This window comes from Pinus tabuliformis, chromosome 2_1, assembly GCF_031772625.1.
Source record: "Pinus tabuliformis cultivar Carrire ecotype Pingquan chromosome 2_1, CPIR1, whole genome shotgun sequence".
NCBI lineage: Eukaryota > Viridiplantae > Streptophyta > Pinopsida > Pinales > Pinaceae > Pinus > Pinus tabuliformis.
In genome coordinates this window covers 366,260,405-366,282,712 of record NC_142299.1, presented here as the reverse complement: position 1 = coordinate 366,282,712, position 22,308 = coordinate 366,260,405, and the positions used below count along the sequence as shown (strand labels likewise).

The window sequence follows — 22,308 nt, the reverse complement described above, 5'->3', positions numbered from 1 at the left end:
ATATTTCATTTGATAAATTTCCAATCAATTTCATCTTCTAAGAGTTGAAAAGTGAGATTGCGGAAGTGATCCCAAAATTACAAAAGGGATTCATCGGGTGCTTTCTGTAGTTCCAAATTTTTTGTATTGAGTGCTTTGCGATCATAATGATAGAAATCACGAGCCAACTTTCTGATCATCTAATCATAAGAGTGAATGGAGGTTATGGGAAATGTGAAACATCATTGTAGTGTGTGCCCTCTAAATGTGTAAGCGAACAACGAGCAGGTAATGTCATACTTGAGTACTTCATTCCTTTCATGGAAACCCATGAAGGCAACTCCATGACTAAGAAAAGCTACTCCACCTTCACCATCATATGTGTTACATGACAAGTCATTAAGGAGATCCTTTGACACTTAAAAATCACATCCATGAGACAGACATGTCGGAGGTTTAACTATAATGTAGGTGATGAAGAATATGTAGAGATTCAAAACAGACTTTGAGGACTCATCTTGTCATCTGGCCCTCCTTCTAGCGCCAAATATGTTGACGGTGCTGGACCCGCCAACAAGTCAGGGGATCTCCTAGGTAAGAAGTCCCAACTAGACCTAAAACCTTTTGGAGTAGGAGTTCTAGCAGTCGGTAGTAAACCAATGCCTTGAATGTGATAACGCACATATGTAAGTGTGATATATTTGTCGGAGTCAAGTAAGATGCATGGGGGTTCTAACACATGGAGGGGAAAATGAAGTGTGTCCCTTAGAAGTCTGTAATAGTACATAGCCTAAAAGGAACACACGAGCTGAATGAAATCCCAAGATGGAAAGAAAAATAATCCACAATCCAAAGTGATAAGTTAAACCAACAACACATTTGCAACAAGATTCATACAATTGCATACAAAATAGTTCATACACAAATGCATAAGTTAAATAACATACATTGCTAAAGCAACCAGAATAGTCCAGCTACAATAACAACATATGCATGAAAACATGTTGGCTCAGTTATATATATTAAGTGAAAGTTCCATCCATACAAACACCATTGACAACCACTAGCCAAAATAGTGGAACATTATAGTCAACCCTGATTGCTCCTCCAAAGAGATGTACTCGCTCTCCACTGTGGAGAAGCCAAGGCTCATCACAAGACTCTCTAAGCCTTCTCTAAGCAACGCCTAGCCAAAATATTGGCTCCCAAAATCCTGTACTATGAGCTATGAGGTTCTATATATAATAAAGGGTGGGGTGACCCTTGACATTCCCTTTGAATCTTGGACTATCCTCATGAGTCTTCACATGACATAGTGACTTTTCACATTCCACTAATGACACTTGGAATTTCACTCACAATATATTTACAATAATACAATTTCCACATATACCCATGTGGGACAAAATAGGCTTGAGTCAGCCTAACAAGACAAACAACATCACTCGGGTTCTTGGGGAAATACCAACTTAGTAATCTCCTTGCGATAGTCTCTGGCGACAAACTGATACCAAGCTTGGTACTGTGCTATTGTGTCCCCGTACTGTTTGGTGATTTCCTTGTCAAATCAAACTATTGCCTCCATGGCTTCTGGGTATATGGTTATGAAACCTCTATCTATCTCATCTTGAAGCACGCACAACATTGTCCTGAGTGTGGCTGGACCACCGATATACTTCTTCATGTTCTCTGCGTTGAGCTACAAGTCATCACCGGTGGCTTCATGCATCAACTGCTCTATGTACTTGTCGACGTCCAACATGACTTGGTTCTTCCTCATGACTTGGGTGAGGCTTCTGATGGAAGGGATCTTGTGTGTTCACACTATGACATCCTGACTTTTGAACAATTGTGCATAGGAATCCTCAATGCTAGTGATGAGATGAGGGAGTTTCTCATAGTTTCGGATCAACTTCTGAATCCATGCTTTGTCTAGCTCAACCTCTAGCTTCATCCTCTTGTGCAAGTAAAGTGGGGCTCCCTTGTACCTCATTGTCCATTCTTACATGTGCGCAATAGAAATGTGAATGTATTTGAGAGTTTGGGCTATCTACATGCACTTCTACTAAAATATGTATAGATGGACAACTGCTTTGTGCATGGTGACAAATATGTTATACATTGTCTGCATGGTGGCCTCCAAAATTTATATCTCCGCCACTATTTCTTTCTTCATCTCTGTCATGGAAGATTCTATGGAGTTCTCTATTCTCTGCCTAGCCTCTTGCAAGTCCTTCGCCATTCGACCATTCTCTTCTATCAAGAACTTGACCGTTGAACTTGTGGCTTTTGCATAGGCCTTAAAAACCTCGGCCATGGAAACTGGTTGTATTCTAACATATGGTACAATCACCCTTTCTTCTATGTTCATAGGTTATGTATGATCATCCAAGAGATTCTTTCTTCGTTCGTGTACAATTCTCTATTGTGACTCATCAAATGCCAAATTGTACACATTCATATCCAGATCATCATCAAAGAGAACAACTTCTCCTTTCTCACTCAGGACTGGTTGTGATTCTAGAGGTGGCAGAGACTGTGGTGTGACCTCAGATGCTCTCGGCATGAGATTGGTATCTTGGTCCTGCAGCTCGTGTTCCATTTCCATGTCTGTCACCTCAACTACTTTCTCAACTTGCTGGGCAAGTACCGAAACCTACACCTGCTCACCCTGTTCATCATCTGTTGGCTGCTCTGTTTTCTCAACCTATATCTGCGTAGTTTTCTCTATCACTGCATCTTGTCCTTCTTCCTGTTCCTATTTCTTCCTTTCTTCACTTTCTATCCTCCTGAGCTCTTGTTCTACTTTCAGCTTCTTCTTCATCTCCTGCAATATCCTTTCTATATCTTCCAACCTTTTCTTCTCTCTCTTCTTCCGCTCTACTCTCCTTTCGCATTGTCACCTCTTCACATCTATCTCCAAAGCTACTCTCTCAACAAGTGGATATTGTTTTAACTTGTAGCTTTGTTCAACCTCTGCGCTCTCGGAAATCTTCCTCTTACCTTTGTCTTGCGCTAGTTCGTTGCTTACTATTGTTGTTTTTGTTGCTTCCTATAGTGTTGCTACCTACAGTGTTTCTTTCCATTCTACGACTATGCTGATTGGTTCATTAGGCATGGGGGAGTTGTAGCAATACCTCCAAATATCTTCCTTTGGCCAATGACATGCCTCGTGGATCCATGGGTAGTACACCTTCGCATAGTGGTTCTTTCATATGAAGTGGGGGTCATATAGATTGAATCTCTTGGTGTCGAACCCAAACTTTTTCAAGTCCTCGACCTTGACATTTGCATCTTTCAAGGTATGGATCTCATACAACCCAATGTGCAAAGGAAGAGTAGGCCATGGTGCCTTCTTCCTCCTGTGCATTCCTACTGATAACCCTGTGGAGATGTGGTATACAACCTCTTGCATGACCAGCTTGTCTATGGAAAACCTTAGTAGCTCATGTAGAGGCTTGTCCACGCCAAACATTCTGATGAAGGTGCCACCAGGTAAGGCATACCAATCTGTAATGTTAAGAAATTCCTACATCACTTCTTGGGAAATGCAAGGTGGATCTTGTTTGAAAATAATCCTCTACATCGAGGCGATGAAGTGGTCAGAAAACCTCACCATGACACCTCGTTAGCTGCATTCAGAGAGAAACTTGCAATAGACGTTCACAACATTCTCTGATGGTGTCCATGTCTAACCCATGCAAGGGAATTTCTGTTGGGTACAAATTGCATCAAGAAGGTACATGGACATAAAGAATCTTGCTTATCCATCCTTAGGTGAACTTCAGGCATTAGACACATGCACTTTTAGTTGAAGAGCCAACATGTCTGATTAGTTGAAAGGAATTCCTTCATTTTCCAACTGATCTAACATAACAACCCAACTTTGCAAGAAGGACTCCATGCTCTCTTGACCATACAGGCGACATGCGAAGATGACAAGGAGTTGGTAAGCCTTCCCGAGTGACTTCATATTGTAGACCTACTTGGGTGTCGTCCTGAACTTCAATGGCTCTTTTACCTAATGCTTCATGAAATCTATTGTGTTTACATTGTTGTTGGGAGTGAAGAACATTGCATCCATGTAGTTCGCTGGCTACGACAAGTGATACATCGGATGGTAGTTTTCTAACATGAAGGTGGAAAGCTATGTCCCACTGGTATTTCTCAATGTCATCGTCTTAGGATCAGTACGTGAGACAACCCAATGAATGATATCTGTGCATGGGAAGGCGGGGTACCTGCATGCAACCCTGTAAAAGCCTGACTTGTGAATGTTGACATAGACTTGTCGATCTTCTAGATCTTCCTACAAATATGTCCTTTATTTCTTGCCATGTGATCTTCATGTCCTTCTTTATGAATAGCTACGTGTCTGCATAGATGTGCAAGTTCATTAACACCTATTCAACCACGTACCCAATGCTTCTCTCTACATTGTCCTTTGATCCAACTCTCTTGGAAACCATGATGCATGTACTGCTGAGAGACTTCTCAACAACTGATGTACCTAGAGATAGAGAAGACACTAATGACAAGAAAATGTCATCTTAAAAACACAAATCATTTCAGGGATAGATCATGCAATAAGATGGGTGACTGCTTGGCAAGATTACGCAGTAGTGGGTCTTAGAGGGGGGGAGACTGTTAGTTGGATCTACGCATTGCATAGTCCCAGATCCCAGTGAGATGTGATGTTGACTAGAACTACGCAAAGTGTAGTCCAGTGATGCTAGTTGTACACTGGAACTGTGTAATGCACAGTTTAGTCTAGCTTGATTGCCGGCTGAGACTGCGCATTGTGCAATCCTAGTGGGAAAGACTAGGCATTGTCTCCCAGAATTGTGTAGAGCATAGTTGGAAGTCAGTGATAGGTAGATTTTGTACAATTCCTGGAGCCAAGGCAGAGCCTTGAGATTCAGGAATGCACAGTGCATGCCGGGAAAAGGTAGATCTGAGCTAAGGCAGCCTTGATCTTCCCAAGTGAAACTTGAAAATGAGAAGATATGAATGGATGAGTGAAGGGTGCCGTAGATAGGAGTGAATGATCATGCATGAAATCAAAACCAATGCAGGAATTAGTCAAACGGATGAACAATGAAGCTGATGGGGAGAGTCGCCGTAACAACGACCGTTAGTGCAAAAACAATGTTATGCATGTGACGCTTAAGAAAGATAATGAAAAACTTGAAACAACACTTCTACATGTTAAAACAAAATAAAACGCCAGTGGTCATTAGTAAAACATGGAAAATAATGCTTACACAAGCGACCTAAACAAAAGCGACTGAAAAAGCAGAAAAATCCTTGAAAAATAAAACTTACTCAGAAAAGTTGCGCCGACTGTGCCAAAGGTTCCTAGATGCCTCGAGAATGCCAAAGATCCAAGATCAAATGTGTAGAATGATCTCTCAGGCATCCATTAAATAGATTTGGTAGATTTAGGGTTTATGACATGCATGCCAAGGATCTAGGAAAAAACAACAAGTGGTGGGATGATTTTTTTTTGATTTTTTGTTTTTTTGGTAAGGCTCCCTTGCATGCATGGATAAATTGTGCAGTTTCGGAGGGAACCTGGCAACTTGCTGACACATGCATCTGACAATAGCTGATGGAATGCTTCTGCGTAATTCCTGAGCTGAGTGGCTCTAGTTGCCTCTTATGATCTATGAAGTTCCCCGACTAAAGATAAGTTATTAGCTGGGTCTGCAAAGTTCTAGAGCCTAAGCTCACTGTCGGGATGTTTTGCACAATTCTGGAGAGTAAGGCTGACTGTTAGGCTGTTGTGCACAACTCCTGAGAGCAAGGAAATCTGCCCTCTAGGACTGCGCAATTTTCCAAGACAGTGCAAGAACCGAATGTAAACCAAGTCATGGGGTCAGCTTATGGTTAGGAAGCAAAGCAAGTTAGTGAACACAAGCTGCAAAGTGAAAGATAAACTTGAATGAAACATAAGTACCTGAGCCGTGCAAGACAAGCTGCTAATATTTAAGGAGGGAGGATCCAAAACAAAGTGAAGCAAAATTTTGGACGGTTGTTGTAGCCGCTACAACAGAACTCTAGACAATAGGGTATCACCCCTATCTGTTACCCATAGGATTGGAGTAGTATCTCACCCTATCTTGGTCTTTGTAGAGTAGACCCCAGTTGGCATCATACCCACAAGATGGGCTTGTTGGTATTGTCCCTCCTCGCCTGGCCAATAGGTTGAGGAGGCTTGGAGGTGTGTGATCATTACCCATTGGTAAGTCAAGCATGTTGTCCAAGATCCAATTATGATGCAGGTGTATTACCACATGACTCTTGAGGGTCATTATTTGTAAGATCGATAGGAAATAGGATGGGTTGAGTAGTAGCTCCCCTACATCACCTATTGCTCGATATGTGGTCATAGTAGTGGCTCCCCCATGATATTATGGGTTGAGATTGAGCTCCCCGATGTGGTTCTAGGTTGAGATTTTCTCCCTGATGATATGCTCTCCGATGATGATGCGGGCTGTAGATCCAACTCCTCGTCAATAACATGGTTAGTAGCCCATTGGAAGAGACTTCAGGTAGTAGCCCGATGAATAGAGGGTGGTAGCTTAGGCTCCTCTCCTATGACAAATTCTTCTTCTTTTAGATTGGAAAATATTCAACATATGAACATGGACAATCAAGAGGTAAGCAAGAATAATCAAGAGATGAATTGATATGCTCAATGATGATAAGATACTTGAGATTGGATATGATTTGATGACTGTATACATGTAACAACATAGTTACTGATCAAACGAGAAAATTACGGACTATCCGTTTTTTTGAGGTAACAAAATCACCCAATTTTGAAAAATGGTTATTCAAAATACACCTTTTTTGGAGCATATTTTTGCAACTATAAATTTTCTTATGTAACATTTTTTTTTAAATGTTAGTGATTTTCACTTTGATTTTGAAAAGTGTTAATGCAACATCAACCTATTTTTTTAGAGGGCTTATTTTTGACACTTTAAATTTTTTTATGTGTCAAGTATGAACATTTGTTTTAAAATCTTAGTGATTTGAACGCTCATTTTGAAAACTATTGATGCAACATAAACCCTTTTTGTTTAAAGGGCTTATTTTTTACACTTTAAATTTTCTAATGTATTAAGTGTGGATAATTTTTTTTAATGTTGGTGATTTTCTTTTTTTTTTGGTAGGTAAGCACCCATATGGGGATTTGAACCAGTGGCCTATTACAAGGAGTGCCTTAACAGTGCTCCCATTCATTGTCAATCCAAAGCCCAGTGGATTAATGTTGGTGGTTTTCATGTTGGTAATAAAACATAAAAAAAATTAAACATGACAAAAAGAAATCAAATATAAAAAAATTTATTAAAAATGAAAAAGAACCCATAAAAATGTAAAAAAAACAAAATTACCTTGTAAAAATAAAAAAAATTAAACAATATAAAAAAAAATAAAAATGGAGAAATAATTAAAGAAAACACATAATTTAAGGGAAAAAAATTAAACAAAAAATAAACATAAAAAAAACAAACTGACATAATTGAAAAAAAAAATTAAAATTAAAAAATATATAATAAATAAATCAATTCAAAAAATCAATTCAAAATACTTAAAATTTCAATTTTCATATATATATATATATATATAAAATTAAATTTTTTGGCCTTGGCGGGCCAAGGTTGTTTCTCGAAATCTACTTGGCCGCCTAGGGCCACCTCGCTCAAGCCTGAGGCCCCACGACCCTGGACAACTTAGGCCGCACTCGGCCTCAACTGCCCAGGGGCCACAAGGCAGCGTGACTTGAGGCCCTCAGCAGCCATGGCCGAGCTCGGTAATGGTTGCCTCGGGCCGCTGGGCCTCGGGCCTTAGTGGGGCGGCGCTGCACCGTCGCCCTGCCCAGGCCCAAGGCCCCTCGGCCTGGGCAAGCATGGCCGAGGCTAACAAGGTCGATTTCGGTAATCGACCTAGGTCCCGCCAAGCCCAATTTTTTTTTTTTAAATTATTATTATTATTATTTTTAATTATGTCAGTTTTTTTTAACTTTTTTTTTTTTCCCTTAAATTACGTGTTTAAAAAAAAAAACTTTATATATATATCTATTTACAAGTATTTTTTTTTTTTTTAACATTTTTATGGCATTTTTTTGTCATGCTTTTTAATTTTAATTTTAATTTTTTATTACCAACATGAAAATCACCAATATTTAAAAAGAGAAATCCACACTTGAAAGATTATATATATATATATATATTTTTATTTTTTATTTTTTTTTTGTCATGTTTTTTAGTTTATTTTTGATGTTTTATTACTTGTTATTGTTTAAAAAAAATTGAATTTTTTGTTTTGTTTTTGTTTTTTTTAATGTTTGATTTTTTTTTCATATTTATTTATTTATTATTATTATTATTTGGCAATGTCTGTGTCGATGCTCGACTAACAACCCGATCCCATTATGTGCAATTTGATAGTTGAGTTTAACATTTTGTTATAATGAATCGATTTGCCCCCACAATGTGTCAATTTCATGATTGGTCTTTAAGTTTTCATTAGAGTGGGTCGAGCTCACCTACACTGCGTGTCAATTTGATGGTTGATTTAAAATTTTTTGTTGCAATGTATCAAGTTGTCTTAGGCTAAGATTTTAAAATCACTATACATTTAGCATTTAAAAAATAGATTACTCTTGGTATAATAACTCTTTCATTCAAGTGTTCATTTTTAAAGTTTTTTTAGTCATAAATTTTTTCCATAATGTCATGTTTGAGATATTTTGAAAACTTAAAAAAAATTGTAGTCATAATCTTTGGTTTTAATTCCATAGTTAAAAATTTGTCAAGATTTTAATGTTTTTCTAAGTCATGATATTTTATCTTTAATGGTGATGAGCGACAGTATTGCAGCAAGGATGCTGCAACTACTGGGATACCAACTTTACTTATCAGCCTAGGGTTTGTACAAACTTGGAGGTGACAATGCTATATGCACAAGTAGAAGTGAAGGTCCTGTCTATTGTCACTTGTTCATCTGGAAGGAGACCCCAGGGGTTCCAAGCCAGACTTCTATAGAGTCAAAAGAAGCTTGATTCTTAGATGGAGGAAGAGCAAATCTATTCTAAGAGAGCTTACTCTACTGCAGTAATGAAGAAAACAACATGTAATTCTAAATCACACCATATCCTAATTGACCATTTAAACAGTTAAACTAAGCAGAATTGTTAAATCAACACTACCCTAATGTTGTTATCTAAGTTACAGAAGTAAAGAGCATCAAACCAAACTAATGTGTAAGAAAGGAGACTAAACTAAGTCTGTTTTCGCATTTTTGGTGTTTTGGTAAAATCAAGCATGCAAGGAGTCAAGCGGAAGAGCAAGTGAAGATCGAAATCAGTGAAAGGAGGACGTAACGAAGCAGAAGTGCATAGGAACAATTGGATCAATCGGGAACAGTATTAACGAGAGATGAGCAATGAAGATCTTATCGCAAAAGACTACGGGAATAGATGGACAAGCAGGGTTAACGGAGGATGAGCGGTGGAGATCTTATCGCGTGAGATAGAGTGAAGCGATGGATGAATAGGACTAATCGAAAGATGAATGGCGGAGATCTTATTGTGGGAGGTTAAGTGAAGAGATGGACAAATAGGAATAATCGGAAGATGAATGGCGGAGATCTTATTGCGAGCGATTTAGCAAATAGATGAATGAACAGGGTTAATGAACGATGAGCGGTGGAGATCTTATCACGTAGGTTAAGTGAGTAGATGGACGAACAGGGTTAAACAAGAGATGAATGGCAAAGATTTTATCGTGGAGATGAAGTGAATAGATGGGTGGATCAAATCAAGTCACGTGGTGACAGAAGGGTAAACAAACGTGCGGAATGATGGAGTAGGTTTCTGTAGGCGATAACCAATTTCTCGCACGCCCACAAGGTTGTAAGTGAAATTCCAAAATTTTGTGTAGTTAGGCTAACTGGGTGACACGTAGCACAAGAAAATGACTTTTATCACATGCTCTCGGGCGGATATCAGTTGTGCAAGAATCCACGCGAGATTGCGTGATAGCCGTCAGATCATGCGGGGTTGATCAACGGTGGAGATCGGCCATGATAGTTGACGATCAGGTGACGCAATAACCATTGGATGGAGGGCGCGACAGATTGATAGTGGAGATTTGGAGCGCATAAAGTAGGTGGAAGAATTCACGATAGCCATTGGATCAAGCTAGACAGATCGATGGTGGAGATTTGGAGTGCATAAAGTCAAGCGTTGAAATGAATCAGACAGTGATTGGTCAGGTTTGTTGTGGATCGGACGGTAAGGAGATCTACGGGTATAATCCACTTACAACGTGATTTATTAGCTCGTGTTTAAGAATTTCGTGCTGAAGAAAATGAGAGTATGAGTGCAATCTATTACAAGAAGAGAGTGATTGAAGATGATAATGATGTAATGAACCAAGTACTGAATCAAGACAGCGAACTCCAAAGCTCATGCGATAACTAGAAATCTGAAACACAACTAATCTACTCTACAATGCTACAATGGAAATGCAACTACTTAAGAAAATGAATGATTAAACCATGAATCTACGCTAGCATACATGTATAGTAAAGAGGAGCCTTAGCTGCAAGGGTTGGGCCCTAACCCAAGAGCTTCAACCCTTTGAGTTAACTCAGTGCTGGCTAAAAAAAAAACTCATTCTTATTATCAAAACAATGGATTACATCAAAAACTATCACAAGTCTTGCAACTCGAAAATAAAGTAGCGTTTTACAATCAAAAGTCTGAATCCTACTGAGGTCCTAGGCCTCTTTACTTATGCGACTGAAGTCTCCAACGAATTCCTTAAAATTAGGGAGGCTTGTCTCCCAAACTCGAGATAACTGGTGCTTTGACTTTCACTTGCTCAGTTGCCTTGTAGTCCTCATGATTTGGATGGTTGCACTCCGAGTTGATCAAGGAATATTCGAATGGAGGGGTAGTAAATGAGGAGGATTTACCTCCTATAATTCCTCTCCCTTGTCGCATTCGAGTTTTGACGAAGGTATTTGCTAAAACTTCTTGCTTTTATAGTTTAATCCTGCATTACATGCACATTAGACCACAAAGCAAAATATCCAACTCTAACTCATCTCATAAGCAAAATATAATCAAAAGTATGCAATAACTTGTGAGAATAGTTGGTTTGACTAAGCTAGGAGGTGAATTAAGGCCCATATAATTACCCAATGATGAGGCTCATCATCACCCCCCTATTGAAAGTGTTGCTCATCCTCTGAGAAACTTAGTCAATGTCCATGTCCTTCATGGCTCTGGTAGCCTCTCTGACATACCATGCCTCTATTGTGGTATCTTCTTCTTGTGCATAGAAGCCTACTTTCTTTTTTACTTCTTCCCACTACCTCTTTTCCTCCTCTACTTTTCTCCCTTCTAGCATCCCTAGTAGTAGTGGTGGAATGAGTTTTAGGCCTATCCAATTGACCTTAAACCTTTGCATTGATTGCTTATACATAGGTGTCCTATTGAGTGCCTCTCTCAACCTTTGAGGGGAGTGATATTCTCTGATCTTCAAGCTGTGTGGCAGTGTGTTCCATCTCCTTGAGCAGGCATGTATACTATCATCTCCTAGCAGCCTAAACATATCCTCAAAATGTGAAATTTCTTGCTCTTGGGCAGAAAGATATCTAGGTGCCAGTTGAGGATCATTTGCAATTAGATTATGGGTGTTGATTAGGGCCTTGGGATTTGATTTTTCAACTCTGATGAAAAGAGGTTCATTCTGCTCTCTGGCCAATATTATTTTCATCTCTGCAACCCTTGACTCCTCATGGTTCATCCATGATGCCAAAGCCATTAATTGCAGATCTCCTAGCTCAACATTAGGATCCCAAACATTCATGTCTGTGAGGGCCATGTTGTGCAAGTAAAACTCAGCCATTTTGGCCCTATCCTCTAGTGTACTTTGATCACAAAGATCAATAAACTGCATGTAGTCCTGAAATGGCATGGTGCCCCTTTGTGCTAGTGTTTTAATCTGAAATTGCAGCCATTGTTCTCTAAGGTAAAGAGCATAGGATTTAGCTAGCATCCTACATTGGATGGCCTCCAAGGAGAGGCTGGCCATACATGCTAGTTGGTTTTCCATTTCCTGCAATTTAACTCTCAGCCATGCAATTTCCCTCTCAAGTTGATCTCTCATTATTGCTTCTCTATCCCTTAAGCCACTTAGCTCTTTGTTTTTCTTATCTTCTTCCTCTTGCTATTCTTTCTCATCTCCATCAGTTTCTTCCTTCATTTCCTCCTCTGTTTCAGCATCATCCTCCTTCTCTTCTCCTTCATCATGTTCCTCTGCATTAGTTTCTTCTTCATCCATCTCATCCCCATCTAGCTCTGTATCTTCTTCTTTTTGTTTTGCCTCCTCCTCACTGATAGAAGGACTAACATCATAGGTGAGGGTTTTGATGTCATCCTCTATTGGTAAGTCTCTAAAGACTAACCATGTTATAGGGATCCTAAGGTTTTGGAGGGCATCCTCAATGAGGATCCTGATCAACCCATAGTGAGCTAATTGTTGGGAATTCCCTTCCTTTACTTTGCTACTGGAGTCTATCAGTGATTGCATCAAGAAATAGGGTATGCTGAGTCTTTGGTGAACTGGTGTTTCTACCCCAAATCTTAATTCTTCAAGCATTGTAAAATGGTAGCCATAAACATCACTATATCTACCCTCACATGAGATATCTTTGATGAGTTGATAAACTACCTCACTCCATGGGTATGGCATACTATCCCTCCTTACTCCATTTTTATCCTCTATGGGTTCTTCACCTTGTAAAAAGAATTTCCCTTTTTCCACCTGACTGTCTCCTTTGTGTTCTTTTCTCCATGGAATTCCTAGAGGAAATGTGGTGACCCTACTGATGAGCTCTGGGGTGAGATCTATAGTGAGCCCTCTAACTATAAAAGTGGCATGGATTCTACTATGTGGAGTGAGGGAATGAGAAAATTCTTGAGCCACCTCATCATCATACCCTGTGAATTTTTCGAAAAACCCCATCCATTGGTGTCTTATAAAGGTTTCAAGCACTTAGGGGTGTTGTTGCATCCTCACAGTGTTTGTGGGTTCTCTCCTATTAAATCCCCCTGTCATATTTCTTGTGAGGCTTGAGGAGGAAATGAGAGGTTTCTTGTAAATGGGGATGGATTTTCAGATCCTACCTCTTTAGAATGGTGGCAGTGGACAGTTCTTGTGATATTCCCTCTTGAACCCCTCTCTGCCTATCTTGTGGACTGCATCTGTGTATCCTGTAGACTGCTCCTGTAGATTGTTCCTGTAGGAATTCCTGTGCATGCTCTTGTAGAAATTCTCTTGTAGAACGATGGATCCTTGCTTCCGGTGGGTGGCCAGAGTTACAAGCGCGATTTGAGTGAGGGAGTTTCGAGGAGGTGGAATGCATGCAAACGATGTTTTGTTTCCCACTCCTCATAATCCGCTCCCACCTCGTAGATCCGTAGTGTTACACTAAAATTTGTCACCATGACTATTTGCAGTCAGTATGGCTCCATCAACTGTCATACTGTCCTCCTTGGCAAGTCTTATACCTCTGCTCCTCATGTCAAACTCCAAGAAAGAGAGAAAGTCCTTAAAAAGTCAATTAACTCTGGTTACGCAGTTTTTCTTAACCTTACCTGCATGTACGCACCTCAAGTTCACAATACCTGCGTACTTGTATGCTCTGTCTGTAAAGGGGTGGGTGCGTACTCCTGTAAAGGTCAAAAGGCGCGAGTTTTACTTCAAAAAAGTTACTTGTGGTCGAATCTAGAGCATTCTAGAAGATGGTTTGACGTGTATTGAGCGCCTCCAGATGGTTCATGCATCCCTATGAAAGAGGAACTTATCCCATGAAGAGGGGAGCTATTCCATTGAAAGAGGGGCTTATCCCATTGATGGTGGACCTGATTAACTTCCTCCAAAGCATTATAAATACAGGCATTGGGCCAGAGGGAGAGGAGGTTGAAAGCTGAACATTCCTAAGGGTAGATGCTACTGAAATTAGGACTCCCTTATAGAGCTTGAGAGGAGAGATTCCCATCCTTTCTTAGCTTCATTTGGAAGTGGGTGAGCTGATCAAAGTAAAGGAGAACTCTTGCTGGACCCTGGGAGGGACCTGCACAACACCAAGGCACTGGTTGTAATGGTTTCTTTTGTTTCCAATTAATACAATTAAGTTCATTTTTCTCAACAAGTTGTTATATATAATTTGTTTCATATACTCCTTGGTCTTTATGATGAATATGTTTTATTATATGAGTTATTCAGGTGCTATGTAATCGTTTGCTTGTTAGTGAATGCAGGTTTCAAAGAGAAGGAGGAGCTCATCTGGATCAGAGAGGCTGGACTACTACAAACAGCGTTGGACTAAAGGTATGCTTTAAACACCTGGTTGCTTGTATTTTAAATGCATATTTAGGGAAAGATAGTGCTTGATTGTTTTGTTTGTCACTAGAAAGCCTTAGCTTCTAGGGAGGTCGGTTTTGTCCGCAAAATTGACTCTTTCCGCATGACAAAATGGCGACCATACTGGGGAATCCATGGATTTGATTGATTTCTCTTTTGATTGATACTTTGATTTGAGAAAAGTCGATTTCTTTCTGGTTTTTGACTGATTGACTGTGAATTTGGGTGGAATAGCTTAGGGTTAAATTAGTTTTTATTTTTCTTGGTTTTGCTAGCAGTACGCACCCTCTGCGTTAAGCACAGTGCGTACCTGTACGCACTGCAGCTTTGTACACAGAGCGTGGCCGCACCTGTGCAAACAGGCTGCCTGCGTACCCTGTCAAAAGTTGAGAAAATTCCATTTTTTCCTTTTTGCCTCTTAGATTTTGTTTATAATTTGTTTTTTGCTGCCCAGATCCACTGGTTACCTGTCAGAAGTCTTCATCTAAGCTTGTTTCATTAGTATCAAGGGTTTTAGTGAAGTTCATAGAAGTTCTAGCCCTAGGTTTGATTTTTGCATTGGTCTTGTAGTGACTTTGGCTTTAGAAGTTGTAAAACCTTGGATATCCCTGGTCTTTTCAGTCTTCTTAGGAGTCGGACCTTTCATAAAATCCACCTTTGTGAGAAACCTACCTTTGTGTTGTCTCTTTGCGGAATTTCGAGAAAGCTTGTTGGTTAAGCTGTGAATTTCATTCTTAAGAAAAAGAACAAAAGATTTTGATTTTTGTTTTTGACTGGTTTATGATTCTGCATGAACTAGTCCTTGGTTGAATTGTAACTGAGTAAAACATCCTGGAATTATACTTTGTAGGCTTTTACCTCATTAGATTTGCTTTTAGGTAAATTTCTCTTAGATTTGCTTTTAGGTAAAATTGATTTGATTTTCATAGATTTTTTAAATTGATTTTTGTTAAGTAGTTTTACATGCTTTGTTAATATAGGGAAAAATACAAAAATCTCTTTTGAAAAAGTTTGTTTTAGTAGCGTTTGAAGTCTTTGAAAAGAGAAAGGAATTTTCGTGAAATAATTAGTGGTCATGTGTTGTATGCTTTGGAAAAGATAAAGAGATTGTTTCTTTGATTTTCATTGCCAAGAAAGTTGTCTTTATATCAATTTTGCATTCTCCAACTCTCTTAGCTAGGGAATTCATTGAAAAGGAAAGATAGTATAAATCATCCTAGGTGCATCTTTTTAGTGGATTTGAGTCGAGTCTACACACCATCAGTTTCATCTCCACTACCTTTTGTCCTAAAGAAAAGCCATAAAAATTAACGCTTAAAGTAAAATTTACTTAGTAACTTTTTATTTACTAGGGCTCTGAAACACCAATATAGATCAGGCTAGTGTCTTGGAGTAGGAGAGTAATTAACTCTCCAAGACAGCAAAACCAAACAAGTAGCTCATCTTGTGGTAGGATAAATCCAACTGTTACATTTATGCTCTGGGAAAGCTCCTCTTAAAGGAGAAGCACGAGATCGTGTCCGAACCAGTGAGGGGATCAATCCTCCTTCATTGGGAACGACGCCAGATACGCACGTACTACAAACGGTAAACCTCGGATTGACCATTGTCGAGGAGCCTGGGGTCACTTGTCGGTAAACCTTGGATTATTGTCAAGGAGCCGGCAAGGGGATTGAGCTTGATACTCTGCCCTTGCGTGCTATCGGATCGTAGACTGTTCCCCCAGGTATATTTGTTGCTGTTGGTGACCTTAGTGACCATTATCTTTAGGGTTCTACCCAAGGTGACGGTGGAGGGAAGATCCCACTGTACCTGGAGCAGACGTCGGCTAGACTCACTTGGATTTTCTGGGGGGTTCACTTCACTCGAGACGGTTAAAGTGGAGGAACTTGTGCCAGTCTATTCATTAAGCAGGTTGCCGGGGTAACTGTTCCACCCGCCACTTCTGTACTGAATTCGGCGATGTTGGATTTCATCACCAACTAGTGTTTTCGGTCCGGAAGGCTACTGTTTGTGTATGGTTTGACGCCCTAGATTCTTTAGGCGTGTGATTCGAATTTGTTTGGTTCTTTAGAGACTTTAGGCGGTTTGCTTTGAGATTTTACTTTGTTTGCGTGTGCAGTAGTTAAAAGTTTTTAACTGTGGCTGAATTACCGAGACAGTCCCGTAGACTTCGGGGCCAGTCTCCTGAGATTGTAACCGTGGCCGATTTGTTGAGGAAGTCCCGTAGACTTCGGGGCCAACCTCCTGAAGACGTCCCGGGTCATTACGAAGGTTTGAAAGTCCTTGTAACTCCTAGTGGCAGTAAAGTAGGTTCACCTGAAGAAGGAGAGTCTTCGTTGGTAGTTCATCCTGATTACCAAAGTCTAGAAACAGGTTATAATCCTGAAGCTATTGCAGTTTCCGAGCTTGCTGGTAGTTTTTCATCTACTAGTGATATAGGCGAAGAACCTGAGATATCTGAACCTGTTACTCCAACTTCTAGTGCTCCTGATTCACCTAGGGTAGAAAGAGTCATCACCGAAAATCTTCCTTCTGGTTTGATAGCTATTGAAGAACTTGCTCCAGAAGAAGAAATAGGCGTCCCTATCCCTGAAAATCAACCTACTATTGATCTAAGGGAGCGTGAATCCATTTTTTACAGTCCACCTAGAAGTACTACTTGGTATCTTTCTTTAACTAATTATTTGGACAACTCAGGGTTAAGTTTTTCTCCACCTCGTGCTCCTTATCCACCTGGAGGTATTTATACTCCTGTAAATATGTCAGGTCAGTCGTCCATGTTTACTCAATCGCCTGAATCTTTTTTGTACGGCGGTCCTTCTGTTCCCTCTGGGTATCAGTCACTTTCTGGTACTTTTGCGGGAGCATCTCCTCAACCCATTGAACATGGGTTATTAACTGGAAACAATGGTAATAAACCGTTGAGCGTAGGAGACATTTACATGATGTCAGGTTCAATTCCCAGTTCTCAACCTCAAGGTGGCCAGTTACCGCCTGGGGGGCAGCCTCAATTAACGCCTGGGGGGCAACCTCAAGGTACACAAATTGCGTCTGGGGGGCAACCTCAAGGACAGTATGTACCCGTGGTGCAATACATTCCTCAAGGTCAACCCCAGCCTCAATATGTACCCCAAGGTCAACCTCAGTATCAATTTATACCTCAAGGTCAACCCCAGTATCAGTACCTACCTCAAGGGTATCTACCCCAAGGTCAGTACTCGAGTCAAGGTTACCAACCACCCCAAGGTCAATCTTATGTTCAAGGTACGGGAAATGTACCTTTCAATTATCAATCCTACCCTCAATCCGGTTATGGATCTCAATATCCTCAACCTGTTATGGGTCAATACCCCGGAATGAACATAGTGTGGGATCCATCGCAAGTTCAACAGGTATTGCAGCCAAGTGTACAGTTGTCATCTCAAACTGGACAACCCTTAGTTTCTGGTTCACCCCAGCAACCAGTCCAGTCTAATGTTCAAACTTCTGTACCTTCGGTAGTTTCTCAGTCTGGGCCTATTGCACCTAGTACTCCATCTCAAACGACTGCTGCAACTACCGCAACATCTGTTCAATCTACCCCACTTACTTCTGGAGTATCGACAGCTCCGGTTTCTACTGTCTCTGTAACTACTCCTCAGACATCTTTACCATCGTCTGGATCCACGATTCAAACTACGGTTCAGATGCCTGTAGGACAACCTGGTTTAAGTACGGTTGTCACAAGTCAACCACAATTCACTTATCAACCGTACCAGGGACAGTACCAATACGGTCCTGCTGTCCAGCAGCCAGTTTACCAGTATCAACCGTATCCTGGGTACACTTATCAACAACCACAACAACCCCAGTACGGTCCGGTTAATCCTGGTTTTCCGGGAGGATACAATATCCCGAACGCGATTCCTATTCCAAGTTATCCTGGATATCCTCCTCCTGGGACTGGTCTCGTGACCCAGAGTTTTAGGGATCCTAATCGGCAATTACCGTTTATCGCAACTTTGGATTTACCAGACTTGTCGCGCCTAACGAACGATCCAATAAATTATCTTCCGTTTTGGCCGCCAATGCCAAATAAGTTGCCCAGTGACATACCCAAGTTCGAAGGTAAGTCTGGAGAGGACCCGTCGAATCATGTGATGACTTACCACCTCTGGTGTGCCTCTAATTCCATCTCGGATGATTCGATCCGCTTACGTCTTTTCCAGCGTACTCTCATTGGTCTCGCGGCCAAGTGGTACATTGAGTTACCACGGGCCTCTTTTTATAATTTTAGCCAGTTAGCTACCTCGTTCTTAACTCATTTTCAGTTGCCGGTCAGATATGATAATGGCACGGAGTTACTAACTTCATTAAAACAATCGACGTCCACTTATATTTCCGATCATATTCATGAATGGAGACGTCGAAGGCGGTTAGTGAAAGTTTTTATCCCGGACCAAATCTTAGCTGAATGGTTTGTTAAATCATTGTTACCGAAGATTACTGAAGACGTAGCTAAGGCCGGAGTAGTTACTGAGGAGCAAGTGATTGCTCAAGCGCAGTACCTTGACTTAGTTTATACTCAGTCAGGTACGTTACACGAAAAGATCCCAGATCTTCCTAAGTCAAATCAAATCGCTGCTGCTCCTTCGGGGTCTCATGCCGCTGATGGCATGATTGGTACGGTGAATACTAAAAGTAAGAAGAAGTCCTCAAAGAATTCTTCTCCTATTATAACCTTACCAGACTCCCCGACAGGAGATTCTTCTGCTGAAGTTTCCGCCGATATTCACGCTGTAGAGTCATCTACGGCTAAATCAAAATCCGGTGGGAAAAAGAAAGGTAAGAAGAAGAATAAAGCAGACAAAACTCCAAAGGAGAAAACTGAAAAGTCGGAAACCAATGACGAAAAGCGCAAACCTCGATATCCTTGTCTTATTTGTGAAGAGGATCATTTTACAAGAGATTGCCCTCATCGGGCAGAGGTTGTGAAAATCGTCAAGGGTTCCCCAACTCCTGCTGTTTTGAAAGATCCATTTCCAAAGCAGGAGAGTAAGATGATAGGTTCTTCCTCGAGTGCCAGTGAAGAACCCATATTGATGATGTCTCATGTAAGGATTGCGACTCGATCGCAAGATTATGGTAGTAAAAGTCCTGTTGATGGCAAAGAAGCAGAATCTTCTCATTCTAATCCATCAACCTCAGCTCCCGGTTCCGATCCACTACAGATCGAGAAACCTAACCCGGACTTAGTAATCAAACCGCCCGCCAAGGGTGTACTTCGAAGGTCTGCTTTCAATCCACATGCGAGAGCGGCCCAGAATTACAACATTGTTGAGGACTTAGCTGTTTCACCCTCAGCAATGTCGGCTTTGGAAGTGCTGCAATCATGCCCAGCACAACGCAAATTACTTTTGTCGGCTATAGGAGCTGTTGATGTTCAGGACCCGAACCTAATAATCTTTGATCTAGAAAATAGTACACCGCGTTTACCTCATCAAATGGCTTTCCAGATCCCAGTGATAGTCAAAAACAGGCCTATTCATCGGACTGTAATTGATGAGGGAGCTTCCACGTGTATTATGTCGATACAGTGTTGGAGATCGCTTGGTTCTCCTTCACTAAATCAATCCCCGACAATTCTTAAGGCCTTTGATGGCCGTGGGTTTCATCCGTTTGGCATTCTACAGGATTTGCCTATAGGGGTTGAAGGAAAAACCGTTAGTCTAGATGTGGAGGTGGTTGATGCCCCTCTAGACTACAACCTTCTCTTGGGTCGAAGTTGGTCTTACGCTATGACAGCGGTCGTTTCATCGGTCTTCCGAGTAATAAAGTTTCCACATAATGGCAAGATCGTAACAATAGACCAGCTGGCTTACTTTTCATCCGACCCAGCCTCTTCAGAGAGTATTCAGCATGTCGGTAAAACGACTATCCCTTATAAGGATGTTGGAGTAGGATTAGTTAAAGATGCCGGTTTACTGGGAACTTTTCCTTTTCCTCCAATCAACGCATTGTCTTCATTTGCATCCATTCATATGATTACATCAGACACCATTGTTTATGACGATCCTTGGATCGTTCCTTCTGAATCTGAGATAGACTCATTTGGTGATGCTATGCCTTTGAGTCCATATGAAATTGCCTATGAAGCCGTGCAGTCTTTTACCGACCCGCGTTCAACCAAAATCGACCAAATGAATGTGGTCCGTGAGGAATCACTTTTCACGTCAACCTCGGAGTTAATAGCGTTTCCCGAAGTTGTGTCATCTGACGAGCAACTTCGTGAAGTCCTGTGTGTAGACGATTTACCATGGGAAGATCTCCATCACAGATCTTCGTTTTTACCTGAGGATGATCGTTTTGAAAATGATTTCTCATCAATCTTTACAGCTGAATATGTCAAAGAAGCTCAGAATCCAATGAAACATCCTGATTCAGAGCTGAATTTGGGAAACATCTCTCGAACTATTCCCATTGACATTTCAGTCAAGCCCGGAATTGTTGAGCACATTCATATAGGTGCCTCGTGTACAGATGACGAAATTCAGACATACAAGGCCCTATTTCAAGAATTCCGCGACGTGTTTGCCTGGTCCTATGAGGAAATGCCAGGAATTGATCCCGCGATTGTTGTCCATGAGATCAAGACTTACCCGGACGCTAAACCCGTCCGGCAACGTTTGCGTCAGATTCACCCACGAAAAGCGGCTGCAATTAAAGCAGAAGTTGAGAAGCTGTTGAAAGCAGGTTTCATTTATCCGATCCCGTTAACGGATTGGGTATCGAATATTGTTCCGGTTAACAAAAAACAGGGAACAATAAGAATATGCATCGACTATAGGGACATTAATCGAGCTTGTCCAAAGGACAACTACCCAACACCCTATATCGATCAAATAATTGATGATTGTGCCGGCAGTGAAATATTTTCCTTTATGGACGGTTTTTCCGGTTACAATCAAATCAATATTCTACCTGCCGATCAACCAAAAACGGCTTTCATTTGTCCATGGGGGACATTTGCTTATTGCAAATTACCTTTTGGGCTTAAGAATGCCGGAGCCACTTTTCAAAGGGCGATGTCTTATGCGTTTCATGACATCAAACACATTGTGCAACCGTATCTCGATGATTTGCCTGCTCATTCATTACATCGAGCTGATCACCTTGTCCATTTACGAGCAATCTTCATGAGGTGTAGGCATTATCGTATTCGGTTGAACCCACACAAATGTGTCTTCTGTATAGAAGTGGGACGATTGCTGGGATTTGTAGTTTCGAAAGCCGGCATTCGCGTCGATCCCTCGAAGGTAGAAGCTATCATCAAATTGCCTCCTCCTTCGAGTCTTCGCCAACTCCAAAGTTTGCAGGGGAAAGCAAACTTTTTACGACGATTCATTCCTAACTACGCCGAGGTTACAAAGGGTTTTACCCGGTTGTTGAAACAGAACGCTCAATTCTCTTGGGATGAGATAGCTCAGAAATCTTTTGATGCACTCAAGCACGCGTTGACCCATGCACCGTTGCTGCATCCTCCCAACTACAACCAGGATTACTTTTTGTACCTCGCCGCCGCTCATTCCACCATTGGAATGGTCTTAGTTCAGGAAGATGAATTCGGAACGGAACATGTGATATATTACCTTAGTCGGACGTTAAATCCAACTGAGCTCAAATATTCACATGTGGAGAAATTGGCATTGGCAGCCGTTCAAGCTGTCCAACGTTTTCGTCACTACATTTTACTCCGTAAAACTACAGTCATTTCGGATTGCAACCCTATGATCTACATTTTGACTAAACAATTGCTAGGGGGCAAGTACTCTAAATGGATTGTTATCCTGCAGGAGTTCGACTTGGAGTTTGAGAAATCTAAGTCTAAGAAATCTTT

General features: G+C 40.9%; 1 protein-coding gene across 1 annotated transcript in view; it reads left to right on the top strand.

Moving 5' to 3' along the window:
• Positions 1 to 7,804: 7,804 nt before the first annotated feature.
• Positions 7,805 to 22,308, top strand: part of LOC149200388 (putative UDP-N-acetylglucosamine--peptide N-acetylglucosaminyltransferase SPINDLY) — a 30,905-nt gene continuing 16,401 nt past the window's right edge. Inside the window, exon 1 of the mRNA XM_089400937.1 lies at positions 7,805 to 7,925. Coding sequence (XP_089257063.1) covers positions 7,805 to 7,925 — 121 coding nt within the window. The remainder of the gene's footprint in view (positions 7,926 to 22,308) is intronic.